Source organism: Symphalangus syndactylus, chromosome 19 (assembly GCF_028878055.3).
Source record: "Symphalangus syndactylus isolate Jambi chromosome 19, NHGRI_mSymSyn1-v2.1_pri, whole genome shotgun sequence".
NCBI classification, from domain to species: domain Eukaryota; kingdom Metazoa; phylum Chordata; class Mammalia; order Primates; family Hylobatidae; genus Symphalangus; species Symphalangus syndactylus.
Window position 1 is genome coordinate 11,502,104 of NC_072434.2, and position 23,048 is coordinate 11,525,151.

At 38.4% G+C, this 23,048-nt stretch overlaps 1 protein-coding gene across 5 annotated transcripts in view; it reads left to right on the forward strand.

Moving 5' to 3' along the window:
- LPGAT1 (lysophosphatidylglycerol acyltransferase 1) overlaps positions 1–21,741 on the forward strand; it is a 93,002-nt gene extending 71,261 nt beyond the window's left edge. For all 5 annotated transcript variants that reach the window (XM_055233737.2, XM_055233736.2, XM_063613162.1 and 2 more), the window contains 2 exons: positions 14,163–14,269; positions 15,182–21,741. In XM_055233737.2, the coding sequence (XP_055089712.1) occupies positions 14,163–14,269; positions 15,182–15,333 (259 nt within the window). In that variant the 3' untranslated portion in view covers positions 15,334–21,741. The remainder of the gene's footprint in view (positions 1–14,162; positions 14,270–15,181) is intronic.
- Positions 21,742–23,048: the final 1,307 nt, after the last annotated feature.

Here is a 23,048-nt window from a genome sequence, read left to right on the forward strand (position 1 = left end):
AAATGGCATTTTGAGGGCTCTTGACTGTTGCAAGGAACAAGGCTCAAGAGGAGGGCTCAGTTATCCTTGACTGAGATGGGGAAGCAGTGGCCTAGGTTCTAAGTATTTGCCATCTTCCTATCTACACAAACTTTAAAGTCACTCAAAAGTATCTGCTGGTATGTGCCTAGGTTTGCTACCTGTATAGTCTTTGGAAATATCTGCCTTGGTTTATTTCCTGTATTAAAGTAGGTAAAAGTTTATATTTGAGTTTCTGAAATTTATTTTCAGATAACTGAGTGGTTTCTTTTTTAAACTGTTCTAGTAGTTCCAGAGGGAAGCTGTAACTATTACATTTTAGTATGTTGTTAGGCCTAACAGCTTAGCTCAGGATAATGGCTCAAAGTAAAACTTCTGGGAATTGAATGCTGGGAGATATTCTGATATGTTAAATTTGACAATTTCTGTTTTTGTCCATAAATCTATTTTTTGTAACAAGTAGTTTCTGGATTTCTGAGTTATTCTTGCCACACTAACCCTGGTAGTGTCCGTGAACATTGATGATTGTTTACAGATGGCACTACATAAAGTTTTGTGCTCACAGATTACTGTAATTTAATTCTGTTCAGCAAACCTGAGTTCCTGCTAAGGCTAGGGACTAGGCACTGATTTATACACTGGGTGCAAAGCTGAGAATAGCGCAGTCTGTTAGACAAAACAGGCACATAAGAAAATAAATAGAACACAAACTAATAGGTATAATCATAGACATAGTTACAAAAGACAGAGTTGGCACTGAGAAGGAATTTTTTTTTTTTTTTTTTGAGATGGAGTCTCTCTCTAGTCGCCTAGGCTGCAGTGCAGTGGCATGATCTCAGCTTGCTGCAACCTTTGCCTCCTGGGTTCAAGTGATTCTCCTGCCTCGGCCTCCCACGTAGCTGGGATTACAGGCACGTGCCATCATGCTCAGCTAATTTTTGTATTTTTAGTAGAGACGGAGTTTCACCATTTTGGCCAGGCTGGTCTCAAACTTCTGATCCACCCGCCTTGGCCTCTCAAAGTGCTGGGATTACAGGCGTGAGCCACGGCACCCAGCCCAAGAAGGAATTTTTAATTATCTAGGAGAGGAGAAGGAGGAAGCCGAAGAAGAGGACAATGGTTTAAGATAGTCAAATCCTTACCTGCCATAATAGGAAACCAACAAATAAATTTTAAATAGGATAATCTGGAAATAGTGCTATTAAAACATTTATAATCTATATGGAAATAAACAGTAAAAGAAACAGAGGAGTTGTATCTGAGAAACAGGTGTCTGAGGGAGGAAAGTATAGGGCCATTATTTTTTGTTGTCTACCCTGTGGTATGCTTTGACTTTTGGAAATTATATGAGTATGTTACTTAACAAAGTAAAAAAAATCCTATATCTAAGTTAATTTTCTGTTGCTTTAATAAAATATCTGAGACTGTGTAATTTATAAAGAATGTAAGTTTCTTTCTCACAGTTGTGGAGGCTGGGAAGTCCAAGATCAGGTGGCTGCATCTGGTTGGCTTCTGGTGAGAGCCTTGTGCTGCTTCATAACATGGCAGAAGGCATCACAGGGTGAGAGAGGAGCACTGAGAGCCAAAGTGGCTTTTAGAACAGACTCACTCTTGTGATAACTAACCTACTCCTTTGATAACTCATTAATCCATTAATCCATGAATGGATTAATCTATTCATGAAAGCAGAACATTCATGACCAAATCACCTTTTAAAGGCCTCACCTCTTAATACTGACATTGGAGATTAAGTTTGAACATGAGTTTCAGAGACAAACACATTCAAACCATAGCATTCTTCTTACTCTTTTAGGCCAAATTCAAGTGATATCTCTTTTATATGTCCTGTGCCATAAGTAAATACACACATTCCCTCATTTAAACTCACGCAGTAGTTCTCTAAAATCCTCACACAATATTTATCATATTCTGGTTGTTACTTTTCTTTTCCCTCTGCTAGATGATTAGCTATTTGAAAGCAGGAACTGTTTGTTTCAGAATCTTCTTCGATGCTTAGTTCCTTACACAGTCTTGACATAATTGAATTGAGGGCTTAGCCATGTTGTTTGTCAGCTCACATTTTGGAGTCTTGACGTAAAAATTCAAATGCTCCAACTCCAGTATAGGGGGTGCCAGCTGCCAAGTATTTTACATTTTTTTTGAAAGTGTAATTTCATCTAGTGCTTTTAAATCTGACTGTGGATTTTGGTAGTATATTCTCTATTTAAGAGCACATTCTGAATTATTGATAATAAGAATGCTCATTTCTTGAAAATTAGCTAGTTTTTCATTTGGGTAGCTATTGGTATTGTAAAGGTTTATTTCTGGTGTATATGTATTTACTTATTTAAATCCCACAAGTACTCCTCTTATTTGATTTCAAGAGGACTGGTATTCAATGTATTTAATCCTTTGCCATATTAGGGGATTAGTCATTTTAATATTTTAATCCCATGGTGACCAATCAGAGTAATAGAAGTAGATTGCTCTTGAGGGAGCATTTGGTCTCCCCTCCTGGCTGTCTCCTAAGAGAAGAGAATATGCCAGCTATTCTGGGCAGATGGTAGAGTAGGTTGTCTTTCAACACATAGCCCACCCCCATGTTCAACCCTATTGAAGCAATAGCTACTTCACCAGCATTCTTTCGTGAATTCAACTGGTAAACCCAAACTTCCTCTGTTTAATTCAGCCTTATTTTTAATGTTCTTCTGTTTAATTCAGCTTTATTTTTAATGTCAATTTTCTCCTTATAAAGATATTTTAGATACTATTTTGAGATCTCTTTTAGCCCTGTGGCCCTTGCTAAGTTATCCTTAAGTTGATTAGACCTAATTTTATATTAACAGAAGCTAAATTAATCTTATAAAGTAATTACATACTGCAAGTATTATCTGATGTGATTCAACAAGTTTTTATCTGTTCTGTGCTAACCACTGGGACTATGGCCTTCTTAGACCAGAGGAAACTTTATGGAAGCTTTATTTTAGGCTTTAGAAGATGGTGGATAGAATTTAGGTAGGTTGAGATGGGAAGGGGTAGATGGGTGGGCATTTTGTGCAGTAGTAACTATGAACAAACACCCAGAACTATGAAAGTATAGCACACGTGTAGGAAACAATAAGTTGTCTGTAATATGCATGCATAAATTGGCGTTCTGGGAAATACGGTTGGAAAGTTGAGTTCAGATTTTGGTATACCTTAAAAGCCAAGCTAACTGTTTGTATCTCTAAGTAACTCAAAGTCCAATTCAAATAGACTTTCACAATAAGGGAATTTATTAGCTCACATAATTGGACATCGAAAATAGGACCGGATGATGTACTTAATCTGGTGATTCAAGCTCTGTTTCTCCCAGTTCTGCTTTCCTCTCTGTGTTGGTTTCATCCTCAGCCAGTAGCTGTGAGGAAATGTAAGACCTCACACTTCCATAAAGATAAAGACAAGAGAAAAAATAGATTTTATTTTTCTTGTAGTCCCTCTTAAACTTTTCCCTAAAGCCCCTACAGAACTTTCATTATCATCTCCTTGGCCCTAATTGGTTATGAGCCCATTGCTATACCCCAATACTTGTCATGAAGAGAATGATATGTGATGACAGGTCTGACATGGGTTTTTAATGAGAAGGGTGCCAAGACTACCAGAATTGGCTGAGTGATAACAGATTGGCAGATATTTGCTTTGGATAGATTTATTTTGTTTTTTAAAGAAAAGCTAGATAATCCTTTCCCTTGGTGAGAGGATTCCTGCAAGTGGTGGCATGCATAAGCCTTTTATACTAAGCAGTGAGTGTCAACAAAGCAGAAACAGAATAGTTTTAGGAGTCAAAAAGTAATGCAAGTATTTGGCTGCTACTCAGGATGGTAGAGGTGAATAGTTAAAAAGCACTACCTAGGCTGCAAAAATGTGTTAAGACCATATTATATTATCTAAAAGTAAAAACTCAGTAATTTGTAATACCTTTCACTTGAGAAAAATCTGATTTTTAAATTTTAAGACATGCCTCTAATATCATGGTAAAGTTAACTGACCTTCCTAAACATCCAAACATTTAAGGACATTTAAATTGGAGGAAAGAGAAAGAAACAATTAGATTTCCTGAATAGTTAATATTTCCTATGTTGCTCTGAGCACCCTTCTGTCTAGAACCGTAATGTATTAGCTAAGAATTGCAGGCCGGGCGCGGTGGCTCACGCTTGTAATCCCAGCACTTTGGGAGGCCGAGGCGGGCGGATCACGAGGTCAGGAGATCGAGACCACGGTGAAACCCCGTCTCTACTAAAAATAGAAAAAATTAGCCGGGCGTGGTGGCGGGCGCCTGTAGTCCCAGCTACTCGGAGAGGCTGAGGCAGGAGAATGGCGTGAACACGGGAGGCGGGGCTTGCAGTGAGCCGAGATCGTGCCACTGCATCCAGCCTGGGCGACAGAGCGAGACTCCGTCTCAAAAAAAAAAAAAAAAAAAAAAAAAAGAATTGCGGAGCTTTATTCTGCTTGGAGTCTGCCCCCATACATGCATAGTTCAGAGGTCATCAATTTTAAGAGGTGAGAAAATAAGAGTTTGCTTTTAAGTATGCACCCATTTACTTTTCTGGGCCTTTACTTTTTAGTACTGCTTTGTACCGAAATTATTATAAATATAGGCACCAAAATCCAATGGCAGTACTTAATTATAGATATCTTATGATTCAGAATGTTTTTATTAATGAAGATTAATGTTGAAATGAAAACACAATATATCTGTATTCTTTTTTGAGGGGGGTGGGGGGGGGGACAGAGTTTTGCTCTTATTGCCCAGGCTGGAGTGCAGTGATGCAATCTCAGTTCACTGCAACCTCTGCCTCCTGAGTTCAAGTGATTCTCCTGCCTTGGCCTCCCGAGTAGCTGGGATTACAGGCATGTGCCACCACGCCTGGCTAATTTTTTGTATTTTTAGTAGAGACGGGGTTTCTCTGTGTTAGCCAGGATGGTCTCCCTACCTCAGGTGATCTGCCTACCTCGGTGTCCCAAAGTGCTGGGATTACAGGCGTGAGCCACCATGCCCGGCCCAGTATCTCTATTCTTAAAGAGACTTCATGGATGGATTTCCATGAATATGTCCCCAGTCAGGCATAGCCCAGTTAATTAAGAAACACTACTAGCCATCCTCTATACCTAAGTGAGAGCCTTCTGACTTGGTAATTCTCCAATTTAAAAATCTTTCAGTAAGAATCAGTCTCACAAATTGCTAATGGAAATATAAATTGGTACAATCTTTATAAAGATAATGTAGCAATATCTTTCAAAATTACTACTGCATTTAACTTTTGACACAGCAATTTCACTTCTGGAAATTTATCCTATAAACTTACATATGAATGAACATTTGTATAATGCTATTTGTTGCCACATTGTTTCTAATAACAAAAGATGAGAAACTATCAGTAGAGCGTAAGAGGAATTTAATGTTTACTGTGTATTAAGAGATTACAATGAAAATTCAAAAATATTGTTAGCAGAAGGATAATGAAAATATTATCTATCAAAAGTTGTGAGATGTAGCTTAATTTGTGCATAGGAGGGATTTATAGCCTTAGAATGCTAATATTATAGAAAGAAAGCTAAAAATCAGTAATCTAAATATTTATCTCAATAAGAAAAAGAAAAGCAAATTAAATCCAATTACAGTAGAAAAATGAAGGAGAATTTGTTGAAATAGGAAACATATGGTAGAAATAGCAATACCAGAAAATTTTGTTTCTTTGAAAACACTATTAACTACATTACCAATATCAAGAATGAAAAGGGGGATATCACTACAAATCTTATAGTTACTAAAAAGAGGAGCTGGGTACAGTATATGTGCACCTGTATTCCCAGCTGCTCAGGAGACTGTGGCAGGAGAATCCTTTGAAACCAGCCTGGGCAACATAGCAAGACCCCATCTCTAAAAAAACCAAAACAAAATAGTAAAAGGACATTAAACACAACTCTTCCAGAGCATAGAAGAAGAAAGGATACTTCTTAAGCTTGTTTTATCGGGATAGCATAACATCGATACCAAAACCTGAACTAAAGATATTATAAGAAAGGAAAATTTACAGGCAGACCTCTTACATAGTTATAGATGCAAGATAAAACGCAGCAATATATATTAAAATATGTAATGTTATATAGTGACAGCATACATCCTAGGATTGAAAGTTTGGTTTAAAATTCAAATCAATCAAAGTAGTTCATATTAACAGAATATAGGGAAAAATTACATAAGCATTTCAATTGATAAAAAAATTTTAATAAAATGCAGCTCTCATTCATGATAAAAAAGAAAACACTCTTAGCAAATTGGAAATGAAGAGAATTTCTTCTATTAAAGTTAATCTGATTAATGGTATCTATAAAAATTTTACAGCAAGTAATATACTTAATTGTGTTGAATATTTATCCCTGAAGAGAAGGATGCTTATTATCACTGTACTAGAACATTATACTAGAGGTTCTTTTTTTTTTTTTTTTTTGAGATGGAGTCTCACTCTGTCGCCCAGGCTAGAGTGCACTGGTGCAATCCTGGCTCACTGCAAGCTCCACTTGCTGGGTTCATGCCATTCTCCTGCCTCAGCCTCCCGAGTAGCTGGGACTACAGGCATCCGCCACTATGCCCAGCTAATTTTTTTGTATTTTCAGTAGAGATGGGGTTTCACCGTGTTAGCCAGGATGGTCTCAATCTCCTGACCCCCGTGGTCTGCCCACCTCAGCCTCTCAAAATGTTGGGATTATAGGCGTGAGCCACCATGCCTGGCCCTGTACTAGAGGTTCTTACCAGAGCAATATGAAGAGAAAAACAAAAGTGTTAATATAGGAAAGGTAAAAACAAAATTGTCACTATTTGCATTAATTTGTCTTTTACCTACAAATTAAAATTGTAAGGTTCCTTGGTAGGTACAGACATTCAATCATTCACTGACTCAAATTGAGCCTAACCCTTATACATAAATGGCTATTTCATATAACCAGATACCTGGAAACTTCTTAGAAAAGAAGTTAGGAAAAGACACTTTATGAAACTATTTTTTAATCATCTTTTCAAATCCACTTCAAATGGAGATGATGGCTTGAGACAGGAGTTTGGCCTTTTGCAGCCAAGGAGCCAAGATAGAGCAGGGTGAGGAGATGTAAGCCTAGCATTATATGGTGAACACAGAACATTTTTCCATGGAAACATGTTTTCCTGGTGGCTGAATTCTGTAGAATTTCATATACACTGCAAGCAAAGTAGCCTATCAAAGCAAACTTAGGATCTTCTGTATCCTGTAACTTTCCCACCATAGGAATTTTTGGTTAAAATGTAGGGGGGACAAAGAGGAGACAATAAAATTATTGGGACATCTTTTCTAACATGAGCATTTCTTACAATTCAAAAGATGGAAGTTACCCTTTGAAGAGATGGAAAGATAAACCTGTTTAATTAGGCAGAGACTCTTCATTTGAAATTTTATCTCCTTGTCTCTGTTCCTCTGATTATATCAATATTGATATTAACAGCATCTTCAGAATCTCTGTCAAGACTTCATCTTTTAAATTCTTGGTATTGACTTTATTATCTGACTATGTGAAAACAGTCATGGAATGCTAAACCCATGACACCTGCAGATCCAGTGTAGTCATTACAACTATTGCTGAACCCAAAAAACCCGGAAGCACAATAATGCTGGCCTTAAATTGTCTGGCACTTAATCATCACAACCAATACTAGCATTTGTATGAGTGTTTACCATATGCCAAATATGTGTATATATGTAAGCACTTTACATATTTAGCAACTTTGTAAGGTAAGTAATATGATTAGCCCCATTTTAAACACAAGGGAAGTAAGTCATACAGCGGTTAAACAATTTTCCCAAGGTCACGCAACTGGCAAGTGGTGGAGTCAGGATTCAACCCCAGGCAGTCTGCCCAATAGCTTTTTTTTTTTTTTTTTGAGACAGAATTTTACTCTTGTTGCCCAGGCTGGAGTACAGTGGTGCGATCTCGGCTCACTGCAACCTCCACCTTCCAGTTTCAAGCTATTTTTCTGCCTCAGCCTCCCGAGTAGCTGGGATTACAGGCACCTGCCACCACATCTGGCTAATTTTTGTATTTTTAGTAGAGACGAGGTTTCACCATGTTGGCCAAGCTGGTCTCGAGCTCCTGACCTCCTGATCTGCCCGCCTCAGCCTCCCAGTGTGCTGGGATTACAGGTGTAAGCCACCACACCCGGCCTGATAGTTTGTATTCTTAATCACTAGGCCACACTGTCTTCTGGGATTATTTTAATTGTGCCTAAAAAGCAAAGACTCTCCATGTGTAAAAAAAAAAAAAAAATGCAAACACTGTTTGTAGAAGGGAATCTCAGCCAGGGAGTCCCACTCACTCACTCAATGAGGCATATCAGAACCTGAGCTGGAGAATGCAGAGGAAAAATGTTTAGTTTGAAAGAGATCTTTCAATTACTTAGGAGTAAAGGTGTTAAAAGGGCTACGAATACTAACCTGTAGGATGATTTTATGTGGCATCAGCATTTCCAATATTTTTTCTTTTTTTAAAAGTTGACTGAGCACAGTGGCTCACTCAATTCCACCACTTTGGGAGACTGAAGAGGGTGTATCTCTTGAGCCCAGGAGTTCGAGACCAGCCTGGGCAATATGGGGAAACCCCGTCTCTACAAAAAACAACAAAAAAATTAGCTGGGCATGATGACGCGCACCTGTGGTCCCAGCTACTCAGGCTGAGTTGGGAGGATCACTTGAGCCTGGGAGGTCAAGGCTGCCGTGAGCTGTGATCATGCCACTATGCTCCAGCCTGAGTGACAGAGTAAGACCCTGTCTCAAAAAAAAAAAAAAAAAAGACAAAAAAAAGACACTCTTTAATTCATCTTTCTGTTGTTAGCTTATTCAGAACCTTGGTAAATTCAAGTTGTGATAATAAGGGATGATAGGGGATTTTTTTTGTCTTGGTTTGGTTTTTTTGAGATGGAGTCTCCCTCTATTGCCCAGGCTGGAGTGCAGTGGTGCAATTAGCTCACTGCAACCTCTGCCTCCTGGGTTCAAACAATTCTCCTGCCTCAGCCTCCCGAGTAGCTGGGACTACAGGCACGTGCCACCACACTGGGCTAGTTTTTGTATTTTTAGTAGAGACGGGATTTCACCATATTGGCCAGGCTGGTCTCAAACTCCTGACCTCACGATCCACCTGCCTCGGCCTCCCAAAGTGCTGAGATTACAGGCGTGAGGCAGATAATAGGGGATTTTACAGCAGCAAGCTGAAACTTGAAGTTTCTGGACCTTAGGATCTCCCAGTCCATTAAAATATTTCATCAACCAAAACGCTTTTATATTACTGCTGTAGAGCAATGTAGTATTGTATTTTGGGAGATAGAAGATTATTAAGAATGGGAGAGTTATTTTCTGTGTAAATAAAACTCTATTTTGGTTATCTTTCATTCTTTCAAATTTTTGAAACTAAAATTTTAATCAAAAGCATGTGAGTTCTTTTGTTTTTTCTTTTTTGAGATGCAGTCTTGCACCTCAGTCTCCCAAAGTACTGAGATTATAGGTGTGAGACACCACGCCCAGCCCTGTGTGATTTTCAAATTGATTTTTAATAGATTTTTCATACCACACTCCTTCCTTCTTTCCTCTATATTTTTTTCTGTCTACTCGCACTTAAATTTGGGTTTTAAAATACTCCCTCAATCTGATATTTAAATGTTTAAATAACAAGAGAAAGAGGTATCATTATAATGTAATTCATAAGTAATATTCTTTTCTGATTTTTTTTTCCAGTATTTATTTGCCGGTCTAAACATCGTGTTCTACTATCTGTACTATAACATTTTTTATTTATTTTTATTTATTTATTTTTTGAGACAGAGTCTCGCTGTGTCGCCCAGGCTGGAGTGCAGTGGTGCGATCCTGGCTCACTGCAACCTCCGCTTCCTGGGTTCAAGCAGTTCTCCTGCCTGCTCCCAAGTAGCTGGGACTACAGGCGCATGCCGCCACGCCTGGGTAATTTTTTTGTATTTTCAGTAGAGACGGAGTTTCACCATGTTAGCCAGGATGGTCTCGATCTCCTGACCTCATGATCCACCCACCTCTACCTCCCAAAGTGCTGGGATTACAGATGTGAGCCACCTCGCCCAGCATTTTTTTTTTTTTTTTTTTTTGGAGACGGAGTCTTGCTCTGTCGCTTCCAGACTGTCTCGCTCTGTCGCCCAGGCTGGAGTGCAGTGGTGCCATCTCGGCTCACTGCAACCTCCGCCTCCCGGGTTCAAGCAGTTCTCTGCCTCAGCCTACCTAGTAGCTGGGATTACAGGCGCCTGCCACCACGCCCGGCTAATTTTTTTATTTTTAGTAGAGACGGGGTTTCACCATCTTGACCAGGCTGGTCTTGAGCTCCAGACCTTGTGATCCATCCACCTCAGCCTCCCAAAGTGCTGGGATTACAGGTGTGAGCCACCGCACCTGGCCTAAAATGTTTTTATAATGGTATGCATCATTATAATTTTCAAATCCCTAGTAAGGAACTAACACTCATTTTGCCTAAACTCAAAATAGCAACAGAGGCCCCTTTAAGAATGACAAGTGGTAGGCCCTGGCCAAAGATAGCAAATCTTAGATCTTTCAGAAATAACAGGTGAACTTTTCAAAAGACATAGTAGATTGGACTCCTGTTTACTTCCTGCTCTCCTAAAACCCCCATAAAATAACACCACATGGGTTTTTAAAGGTGTAAACCCACAAGGATGAGGAAAACAGCCTGAAAGACAATGGCAGCAAAAGTTGGGAAGTTGGAAAAAAGAACGAGCAGTAAATAACGTAACAGAAGCCCAAGCCAGCTGTGGGAAAGCCAGGAGCCAACCTTATACCACAGAACTTCCAAATGTCTGGCAGCATCAGCACCTGTGGAAATGAGGTTGAAAGCGCTACTAAACTTGGGAAGACTGGTTGAAGAGTGGAGATCCCCCAACGCCTACCCTATATCCCACAGCTGGGTAATTATTTTTCCCTACCCTGGCAAACATTGGAGGCTTACTCTGGAGAGGGAAATCGGGGCTCTGTGGACTGAGGAACAACAGATACAGCTGAGGCAGAGGTCTCATAATGAAAACAGCATGGCGAAGTGATGTCAGTGTGCTGAGTGCTAAGATTCCCAGCCCTCTTATTTCACTGACTACCGGAAAGCTAGCAATTGGGCCTTCACTCTCTAAGCAGGAAGTCAGAGGATCTTTCTTTGGGGAATGGGATGAGTTTAAGAGAAGAGACCAATTTAAATGGCCCAGCCAAGACAATCCTCAGTGAGGGTAACAGGCAACAGACTCCACTTGTAAGCTGAGAGCTTTCAATCAGCCGTTCAGTCCCACATCTGTAAATGTGATGGAACAACAAAGAATGTCAGGTAACTGGTAATCTAATGGACCTGAACTCTTGAAAAACAAAGACTAAAGCAAACACAAGAAGGCGACATGGAGGACCAGGCTACACAGGGCAAGGTCTGTTTCTAGAATATTCCTAATAGTACATGGGGGCTCCTTAACCTTTTTCTGTCCTCTTGTGAATGTTTAAAAATTTCCATTATAATTTTAAAAACTTATTATAAACATAAGATATTGTAGCAATAAAACAATAATAGCATACTATAAAAAAGACTCAGAACAATAAGAGCTCTTTGAAAATGAAAAAGACCTGAGTGTCAGCAATTTATTCATTTATAAAAAGGAAAAAAGCAAAAAAAAAAACAAAAATAAAGTACAATAAAGGAAATAAAAACTCCATAAAACATTTAGAAGTTAAATAAGAAATCTTCCAGAAAGGAGGTCAGAGAGATAAGAGATGGAAGAAAATGGTTTTTAACCTTGAATCCTATATCTAGCCAAACTATCAACCAAGTTTGAGGACAGAAAAAAGACACTGGCAGACATCCAAGATTTCAAGTACTCTTTCTCAAGAAACTGCTAAAGGGATGTCCTCATCAAAAGTAATCAGTGAAAGAGAAAGACATGAGGTATAGTTAACATTCTATTCGATTTAGGAGTGCAGGGACTCACCAGGACAATGGTGAAGGGACCTCCTAATGTGAGACTATAGGCAGCATCTGGGTGAAATTTCTTTATGAAGATGAAATTGAAAGAATGTCTGATGCAAGGGGATTGCTTAGGAGAAAGATTTAGACCACAGGTCTGCCTGCCCACTGCCTGTTTTTTAAATAAAATTTTATTTGAACGCAGCTACTGTATATTATTTATACATTGTCTCTGGCTGCTTTCATACTACAAAGGTAGAATTGAGTAGTTGTAACAGAGATAGTATAGCCTGTGTCAACTTTAAGAAGATTCAAGAAATATGTCAAATGTAGAGATTATTAGGCACAAAGCTTGAGGACAGCCACCCAGGAAGCACAGATTCCAAAAATTGGAAGTCAGTATTCCAAAGTGTAGAAGTTTGGGGTTGTTTATATAGGCAAGGTTTAGGGAAGCTTAACAAAATTTCAACACCTTTCTACATAAGGTTTAATGCATAGTTACAGTGATCTGATTGGGCAAGGTGGTCTTTTTCTTTCCAGAAAGGTATATTTAGCATTCCACACCGAAGGTGTAACCGTCGTGGGGTCTTTTGTACCATCTGGTCTGAGTTAGGTATAGGACAATAAAGGAGGTAGTTAATCTCTAACAAAGGTCAGAGATTAGAAGGGCAGGAGGTCTGGTCTCTGGTGTCTCCTAGTCATTTACAGAACAAGAACAATGAGGAGGAGAATTAATCTATAAGAAGCAGAAGTTGCGACTACATGCTACGTGACTCAGATCAAGGTCACATCTCTCTCAAGATTTAAAGTGTTTTAGGGATTCCAATAGCTTTTAAATTGTATTTATTTTTATACCTGCAAAGCGTAGAATATTTTCTGTCTGGCCCTTTAAAAAAAAGCTTACAGACCGGATTTAGAGCATTGATTATAGACAATTGCCTGAGAGCTTATGGTTGAATTTGTTACATGTACATGGAAAATTAAGCAAATGAAAAATGATACGTAATTGCTCAATCCAGGGAAAATAAAAATTGGTAAAGAAAAGAAAAGTAGCCATGATTTACTCTGTGGCTTAGCAATGAATATATTTACATGATTATATTAATATAAGTGCCTAATACTGAGCTAACTGAAATTACAACTGTATTGGGAAGATGGGAAGAATGTGCATATGTTATGGGAATAGGAAGAGGAAAGAACTTCATCCTCATCTTCCATAGTGGGAAGTCAGTAGAGAAGGCCTAAAACAGAAGAGACATGGTGATACATGCCAAGATAATCAGCTAAAAGAGGTGATAATCAATTCTGGGGAGGGCAGAAATGAAGGGAAGAGGGACAGGACCCCCATTTTTCATACAAATACATTTTTTGCTGACTTTTTAAACCGTGTGCCTTTATACCTTTGATAAAGGGGACAAAATAAAATCCCCCACTATATTGGAAAACAATAAAACTATTTTTCAAGGTCAGCAAATACATAGTCCTCATGCTGCCTGTCCCCTCTCAGTCCATGGGTATCACTAATCACAATCGTGTTTCCTGGTGAGTCAGGACATGGTCTTGGATCTTGAGAATAGTGTTCCGGTAGCCACTCCCAACCGGTAAAAGTTACCACTATTCATGAAAGCAGTATCTCTGATACTACTGATATTACCAATTTGGGCAGAGTCTCTGTGCTTCTCAGACTTTCCCACCAAAAGAACATTGCCTGACATTTAACTAAATGACTGAACATCCTGATTTAACTGCATTTTAAAACTTCATCTGTTCTAAATACCATTTCTACTTAAACCCACAAACATGGGAAGACATAGTTATTATTCTCTGTAGTTATTCATAGATATAAGGTAATTTAATAGTATGTTTTCAGCATCTAACACTGGACCTAAACATAGTAGACTAGTAAATGTTTGAATTAATGCATAAATGAACTCTGTTGTGTAATCAACAAGTTTTAATAACCAAGATACCTGAAAAGTCGAAGAAACCAACCCTTGTTAAAGCAAAAGATGATAACACAATTTTATTCAGCTTTTCATCATAAGTTGTGGTTCTGAATGATTTTGACCTCTGAATTAAAATAGTTTTTGTTCTTTTCTTCTAACCCTTAATAGGATCTTTCCAATTAAAGATGTACCCCTGGAGACTGATGACCTTACCACTTGGCTCTATCAACGGTTCGTTGAAAAAGAAGACCTCTTATCACATTTTTATGAAACAGGTACACAGTAACCTTTAAATAGTTGCTAAACTATAGCAACAGTAATGGAAGCCTCTTTTAAAGAAAGCTGTTTGCATATTAGATCTTGAAACTTGAAAATGCACTCTGTAAATTGTCTGTGAGAAGCAAATCCCCTCATGGATCAGCTTACCCTGGGGATTATCAGCAAGGACAAAGACTATTTGAAATGCTGAAGAGTGTTATTAAGATGACCTTAGGTAATATTGCTCTATGAAGTGATCTAGCATTCCTTTCCAGAAACGAATTTAAAGACATCTGTTTACTTTGTATTTCTTTTATTATTAAGATATATTTCATAAAGCATATTGCCTTTTGAAAATAATGTCAGTGTTATACAACTACTTTTTTTGACAAAAAATTTGTAAATAGAGGAATTAGCATAAAGTATGCTATTTCAGAAATTATTTCATGTCAATCTCACATAATCCTGGATCCTGATCACTGTGGGAATCTCTAGGGATCCAGCAGATACAAGGCAACTAGAGTGTCTGCTCTCATGCAGATTATATTCCAGTGGGAGACATGGCAAACAAGTCTGCAGAAAGAAAGAGAATCGGGATCATGACCAATTGGGAAAAGTTCCAGGAGGGAAATAAACAAGAGATGGGAGGGGGAGTATCTTTTCTGATATGGAAAGGATGCACATGAGCCAGCTATTCACTAAGTGGAGGAGGAGAGGATTGCAGGCAGAGAAAAGGCAAAGGCTCAGAGGCAAGAAGGGGCTAGGTAGTACGGACATTGTATTTCAAATAAAATCTCTCCCCTGGGGGACTGGAAAGTCACTGAAGGTGCTTTAACATGTACAACTCTAGTTAAGCTAATATTCAACTTTTATTCCAGGAGACCTACCATTACAGTAAAACAAACTAATATTTCTATCTTGTCTTTTAGGAGCTTTTCCACCTTCCAAGGGCCATAAGGAAGCTGTTTCCAGGGAGATGACCCTCAGCAACATGTGGATATTTCTCATACAGTCTTTTGCATTTTTGTCAGGCTATATGTGGTACAACATCATTCAGTATTTTTACCATTGCCTGTTTTAGGAATTGACATGGACTTGTCAAGGTCACCATAGGAGTTCAGACTTTCTTTCATAACTGTGCATTATTTTACATGTGCAAATCAGAATATATTTAAAAAAAAGCAAAAGAAATTCAATGGATGGATTAATATTTATCCCCTTTTGGGATATTTTAAAACTCTACCAAAATGAGGATTAGTAATATAATGACCTGCTAATATATTTTAAGAACATGTTTTAAAAAGATACACACTATCACATATTTAAGCAAACATCACATTTGGAGAAGAGGAAATCATAAAATCATCCTAGAAGACTATCTGAGAGAAATTCGGTTGCCACCAGTTATACTTAACAATTTAGTTGAAGCTCAGAAAGTTATATTCATCCCTCTCAGCTGTAGCCTATATTAGGGCAGTTCTCTAGAACGCCTACATTTCCACCAACTCAGTAAACTTGAGGGGAGCTAGTTGGCACCTCGTGAAGAACTCTTTCCCTGTCGTTTGCAGTAACAAACTCCAGTCTTCAACAGCTAACTGAGGTACATTGTTGGCATTCTCTGTGGGGGAAAAGCAGTGTCCACTGGACCCCTTCTGGTACTGGATGTGTTCTTTACAGAGGCTAGCTCGGTCCAACACTGTGTTTACGTACACTCGTGCTTTTCCTTATCTGATTGCTCATTTTGTATCGAGGCATATCATAAATTGATAATTTTGCAAAATGCACTTTTTTGAGATGCAGATATAGCAAAGGATTAGTAATATGGCCTGAAAACAAATGGGAGCATAGCAGTGTGTGAGGTTCTCGAGAACTGTCTTGTCTCTGTGTGTTTATTTGCCTGCCGATGCTCTCCAGCGCCATCCTGCCCTGGACACCACCCTGACGTGATGCCTCTATTGCAGCTCAGAGGCTTTATTTTTTCCATTTTGACATTGGCACTAAATGCATTTGGGGATGATTAAAACAAATTAATATAGAACATTTAAATGATCAGTTTAAGGGGAAATAGGCTAGTTTATAGAAAAATAAGAGCTAGTGGCTTATAATGGTTACAGGTTCTCATGTGGCGCCCCTAGGTCCTGTGCAGACAGTAGTCTGTTGAATCATTACATCAAGGAGCTGCCCCTGTCAGGGTGAGTGTAATTAGGAAAAGAGACCAGCATAAAAGGCTCCCCCCCAATCTCTTCCAGTTGCTTTTTCTTTTTTCTTTTTTTTTAGACAGGTGTTACTCTGTCACCCAGGCTGTAGTGCAGTGGCATAATCTCAGCACACTGCAATCTCTGCCTCCCGGGTTCGAGCGATTCTCCTGCTTCAGCCTCCCAAGTAGCTGGGACTACAGGCACCCACCATCATGCTCGGCTAATTTTTGTATTTTTAGTAGAGATGGGGTTTCACCATGTTGGCCAGGCTGGCCTCAAACTCCTGACCTCAGGTGATCCGCCCGCCTCGGCTTCCCAAAGTGCTGGGATTGCAGGCATGAGCCACCATGCCCGGCCTCCAGTTGCTTTTGAAGAGGGTAAAGTCAAGTTTCTATTTCTAGAAAACATTTTTTAGAAATTTGTTGTGATGTTTGTACAATTTACCTCATAAGAGAACTACACCCTTCTCCAAAAGTGCTGGTACTGCATCAGTGAGATGAGTAGAGTTTTTGTTTGGGATTGTAAGACTATTAAGATCCTAGTAAGTCAGTGGTAGTTTACTGTGACATGAGCATTGTAGATTCCCCTGTTGTCACTAATCACACAAATAACAATTTTGAGAAGTAGGCTATAAAACAAAAAAAGATTGCTGTTTTCTATTTTTAAATAAACCAAAAAAACAGAAAAGATGTGAATTTTCCCCAGTTATGTGGGAAAGGTAAAGCAACACCAAATAAAAGCCCACAGCAGCTTCATCTTTAGGATAACTCAGTGCATATGTGAAAGAGAATGATGCATTAACTGAAATACCTCACTGAATATTATACTACTACTGGTAAAATGCAGAAGACAGTGTTAATGTGGTTTGGGGACTGGTTGTTATAAAATGCAATTTTTTTGAAATCTAAGCATTTCATTATGTGTTCTACAGTGACAGCGAATAAATGAAATGAATCTCAATTTAGAGGTATGGGTGATGACAGAAAGCCCAATAGAAGCTTAATGATGCTTCCGTTTGAGGCCCAGCAAGCACTACTAAATTACTGGATGAAATGAAATTGTTCACTTGAGGGATTAGTCAACCATCTGGGGGAGAAGTTTCTCACTGTCAAATACAGCATGCACAGTCCTAGCTGATAGGCCTTTTCCTCATTGCTACAGCAAGCCACAGGGCAGAGTGACCAGTTCTCCTATCCAAAAATAACTGCAAAGATGCATACATAAATGTGGCTGAGGGCCACTGTTGCCATCACTGTGCTCCAAAGGAACATGATATTGTTAAATATACTGTGCACATTAAACTATCCTATAAGATGCTTTACTTTTCAAGTGCAGTGTCATTTTCACAGTCTCCAGGGTGACAAATGCCAATAGATACGTGAGTTAATTTTGAAAAATATTTCTGTGAGTTGTAAATAGATGTGTATTTGATCTGCCCTATCCTTCTTTGATTCTTTAACATTTTCTCTCTCTTCTGTTTGCAAACTATGTTTGAAAGCATTGGTAGTGCTTATCAGTAACTGGAGTTCTCCTGCTTGCACTAGAGAAGGTAAAGAGAGAATCAGTATTCTTATATGGCAATCTGGGGAAGCAGCAATATGCCACTGTACAAAACTGAAGAAAGATTCCTAATTTGTACTTTGTGAAGAGAGATGAAAGGACATTTAAAGTATATATATTTTGTCAAGAGGAAAGAAGATAAAACTATGCCAGTTTTATATCAGTAGCTTGTAGAAGCTCAGCTCTTCTTGGTCTTGGCTAGACTGCCTAGATTCCCACAGCAGACAAGGTTGAGAATCCATTGCTGGAATCTTGGTATTGATGAGTTACAGTGATGGAGCATCTGCTTGGCCACAGGCAGGTCCAGTCACTACAAAAGTGACCAAGCCAGCAGGTCACCCTTAACTTCAGAAACAATTATTGGTGGTGAACGATACTTAAATTGCAGAGAAACCTGTAAGTAATGGAAGATAAAGAAAAATGACAGAACGGAAAATAATATTTTGGGTAAGCAAACAAATTCACTGAGAATTCCAAAAGTATATTAAAAAAGAAGATAGCTATGAGTTCACATCTATCTTATTGGTCTTTAATATGACAACCAATCCTTAACTTTCCACTATAAAGGAAGGATTACTAGATTAATTACTTTCTGGATAGATAATCTGGTAATAAATGATGGGTAAATCAAAAATTACTTTTATTTAGGAGTTTGAATTCTTATTCTCATCAGACTTATTTTTTTTCTAGGGATGCTTACTAATTAAATGATTTAAGTTTCTTAGGGGGTTTTTGCCTATATATTTATGACTGTGTTAATGCGTAGTGAAATGATACAGAAAGACAGGCAGCTATCAAGAAGAGGAAATACAGAAGCCTGAATAATCTATGGGCTAGAAAAGCATCCCTGAATAATCAAGAATTGGCAGTATTGGCATTGTTCTCAAGCCTTTTTATGAAAATGAAATCTGAAATCACCAAATTTGAACCTGGGAACATTATTCTAGTGTTGCTGTCTTGGATTCATGTTAAGAAGCCTCTTCATTCTTTGCTCATGTTGCCCACTTCTTGTGAATTTGTCTGAGTGTTTTTTGACAATCACTTCCTTAAAGACTCTTCTGAACTAGTTGGACCTGGTTAATCATAGAGAGTAGCCTTTAATCATGGATAGTCTTCTTGGATTATTTTTATATTTGAAAAGAAAATGTTTTATTTGCACTACTGAGTAGGAAGAGTTAATTGTTTTCTTTGTTCTTTTTTTGAAGTCATTACACAGGACTTCACTCCAGAGTTACCATTATGAGTGTGTTCAGCTCTGGTCCACAGAGGATGGATAAAAATGGTTTGTTATGTTTTTTTGGCTCTGCAGTGCTATGAGCCTTATATCTGTTAACATGAAGGACAAACTCAAAAGCAGCAGTGGGTAGTAGGAAGGATAGAGACTAATATGTTTGGGACCAAAACCATCTAAGTTAGAGATTTCCAGATCACAGAGGGGCTGGGTATTCTCTGGAGCAGTCATTGGTTGGTGCTTTATTGTAATCATTTTGCACCAATCCCCAACAATTAGGAACTGGACCCTGGGAATAAGCTGAGGGTGCTGAAATGTTGGGGAAGGGTGACTGTAGCCATATGGAAGATAAAATATGGGTTTTTCTGCAAAATTTCCATCTGAGGGTTTTTACATTTAGTATTTTTTTAAGATAGTTTAAAGAGCAAACGTTTTTTAAGTGTATTCTAGTTGCAAAGTATGCACACATATCTTGAATGGCTTTATTTTTATTGTGTAAAACTGTTGAACACATGACTGTGATGCACAAATTCTTTACGTGTAAGGAGTCTATGCATTTTACAGTAACTTATTTTATGATTGGGTGATGAGACAGTTATACTTTCAACTGCCATTATTTTTATTAAGTGCTTTCATTTTCTTTACAGTTATTACAAAATTGTATTTATTTTATACAGATGGGTTTTCATTTTCCTGATGCTGTAATGTTTACTTCAGCTTGTTGACCTTTCTTTGTGTTATCTGCATGTTGTAACGTGTAATGAGAATGAATGTAAAGGCTGTGGCAACTGTAATTAATTTTTGTAAAGGGCTGGTCACACGTGGATCTGGTTTATGAATGCATTTGGGATGATTTTAGTAACCAGATCACCTTTTCAGAAATTTAGATGTGAACACCAAAAGAAGCATTTTCTCAACAAAAATTAATAGCTGGTTCTATTTTTTTTAAACCTAGAAAAAATAAAGTTGATTTTTTTCAAGTAAAGTGCTTTTAATTCTTAGCAGTGGGGATGGGGCATGTGTGTTTTACCAGAGCTATTTGGGCATTAATATCTGCAGACATGTACTTAAAGCATACTGTGGCAGTTGGATGCTGAAGGCAAACTGAAAAACCAAATGAAAAAACATCAGACTTCCTTCTTTGGCTTAAAAATATTTCCCCCTTTCTCCCCATTCTTCCAATCCAGTGGTGTGCTGGTAAATGTTTAGCAGTCCACTCTTCTGGGAAAAAATTATGTGTTCAACTATACATGTTTGTTATAAATTTTGCTGATAGCAAGAACATATAACACAATTAACAAATAATAAGATATAAATACTTTATTGTAAATCCCATATAACCAGTTGATTCTCACAGTATACTTAGTTGCTCAGGAAAGAACTAAAATGCTTTTTTAAAAGGATACTTAATTGCTCTTTGCTCAACTCCTACAGCCAACCTATGATTGATTGTCTTTCAACCATGATTTGAAAAATGGCAGACTGTCCTAATCTAACTCATTTCCCAATAAATTTATTGTCATTCAATCTGATATGTGATCTACCGTTAAAACTGTTTCTTACCATGGTACATATTGGACTCATTAAGCCAAAACCACTTTTAGCTTTGACATTAATTGTAAATTTATATGATTCAATTTCAGTAACCAATGCTTAACAACTGCAGGCAAAATTCTAAAATGTGACCACTGGGTCTTGGGAATCAGTAGGGGCTGTATCCAGCACACCACTGCCCCATCCTTTTTTTCTTAACTATTAGTGTTGAATAAACTTCTCATAGTTAATCTACTTGCTGAACTCAGGAAATTCCTATCACTGACCCTGGCAAGGGCTTTAAAGGGTAGGAAAAGCATTAATGTCAGTCCTACACAGCGAACTTTTGATTTTGAAGAATGTGACAGAAAACGTTTACTGAAATACATGGGAAGCTTGCATATTTCTAAAGTCAGCTTTATACTTTTCATTTCTCAAAACTAAGTAAACTGTGGTATAGGCATCTCTAAGATGTTGGCATTTAAAACATCAATTGTTTAGGTATTTGTAGACCTTATTTGATCCCACTGAAAAATTTAAATATTAAAATATCCTGCACAGTCTACCAAATGAGTTAAATCGTTACAGTTGTGTCTACCTCTTATTTTTCTATCTGTATGTAGGCTGCTGTTTTGGTGAGATTCTAATTTCTTTTTCCCCTGGAACTACTTTCTGTGGAAGACAAGGAACAGGCTGGGGAAAGAGGCCTGAAAACAAATTGAAAGCACTCAGAGATCTATTGCTGACCAGCCCTATTCCTCATGAGTTGGCGGGGGGAAAGCCATTGTTTTTAATTTCCACTTAATATGAAAATGCTTGTTTTTAAAATGTTTTTTCCTGCTGAACAAATGTATTTTTAAAAGGAAAAAAAAATTCTCTTTTGGCTCTAAGAAGTCAGCTGTATGAGCAGGCGTGACCATATCATAACATGCTGATATAGAAATCAATAAATTTTTACCTCTCAGGATCTGGGTAACCTTGTTCTTAACTCTTAGAGGCTTGAGAAACATAAACCAAGTCTCAACAGTTCAGATCACATAGAAACAGACAGACATATGGAACATGGGAGGAGGGTTGGCTAACCACTGGAAATGAGATGGGCCCCTTTCATAATCAGAAAAGCACTCTAGTAGGTACAAAGGAAGAAACTGGAACAATGTTTTCTCCTAGTGAGCAGGGAGCATATCACAGAGCTCATTTCTGAGTTTTCCCCTGGAAAGATTTTTAGTGCCCCACTTTGGAATACTTTTTGCCTTTTGGGTGTGGGAGCACTGGAGATGGAGATGGTAAAGTTCTCACTGTTCACTTACCCGAGGGAAGAGAACACTCAGCCATTCTTTGGTTGTAGCAGCTGTCTGTGTGGTGTCATTGAAAAAACCTGGCACTGGGATACTTCCCTTAAAATATCAGTGGTTGCATCTTTATTTTCTTGTTTCATTTCTGGTGGGAAAATCTCCCTGAAAGGGGTCTTACCTTCACTTTCTTACCAGTGGACCCTGTCAGGACCAGCTGATGGACAGTTGAGGGAAAAGCAAATAGGTACCTAGAAGTGGAGAGATCAGAAGAGCTTGGAGCGCTAAGAAGGGGAAGCCAGGAGTGCTGGAAGACAAAAGGAAGACCAGAGCTTGCTGTCCACAAACAGGTACACATATCCTTGATACACAAAGACTTCCGAGGAAGAAATCAACTTCCAAGGAAGAAATCAACTTCCATGAGAACTCTGACCTAGAGTGCCTTCCCTGGGAACTCACCTGTAAAAGATCCCACCTCCCATTTCAGATAACTGCCCACTTAGGAAAGGCATACCTCAGCCAGTAGGGATGCCCCTCCAGGGTGACAAAGGGACAATTCAAACTATTGATGACACAGAAGCTCCTTTCAATCAAGGCATCTTAGCCCACAATCAGGCTTTTTGTGTTTCTCTGATTTATGCTTGTTTCAGTAAAGACAAAGGATGGCATTAGAAATGGTACATTTGGGCCTGCATTGGCTGTATTGAATTCTGATACATTTAGTGTGGGACGGTGACAGCAATGGCAGCTCAGGGCTCACAGAAGTAGAAGGTACCAAGACTTCTTATGGCATAGGTCCAAGACTGGCACAGAACCACTTTTGGTGCTAAATTCCTTTAGTTAACATGTCACAGAGCCAGTCCAGATTCAATGTGGGAAGGCCTATAAATGGATAGAATACTATCAAATACTGAGAGGCATGCTTCATTGGGAGCTGTCTTTGAAGATCAGCTACCACAGTTAAAAAAAAAAAAAAAATTCC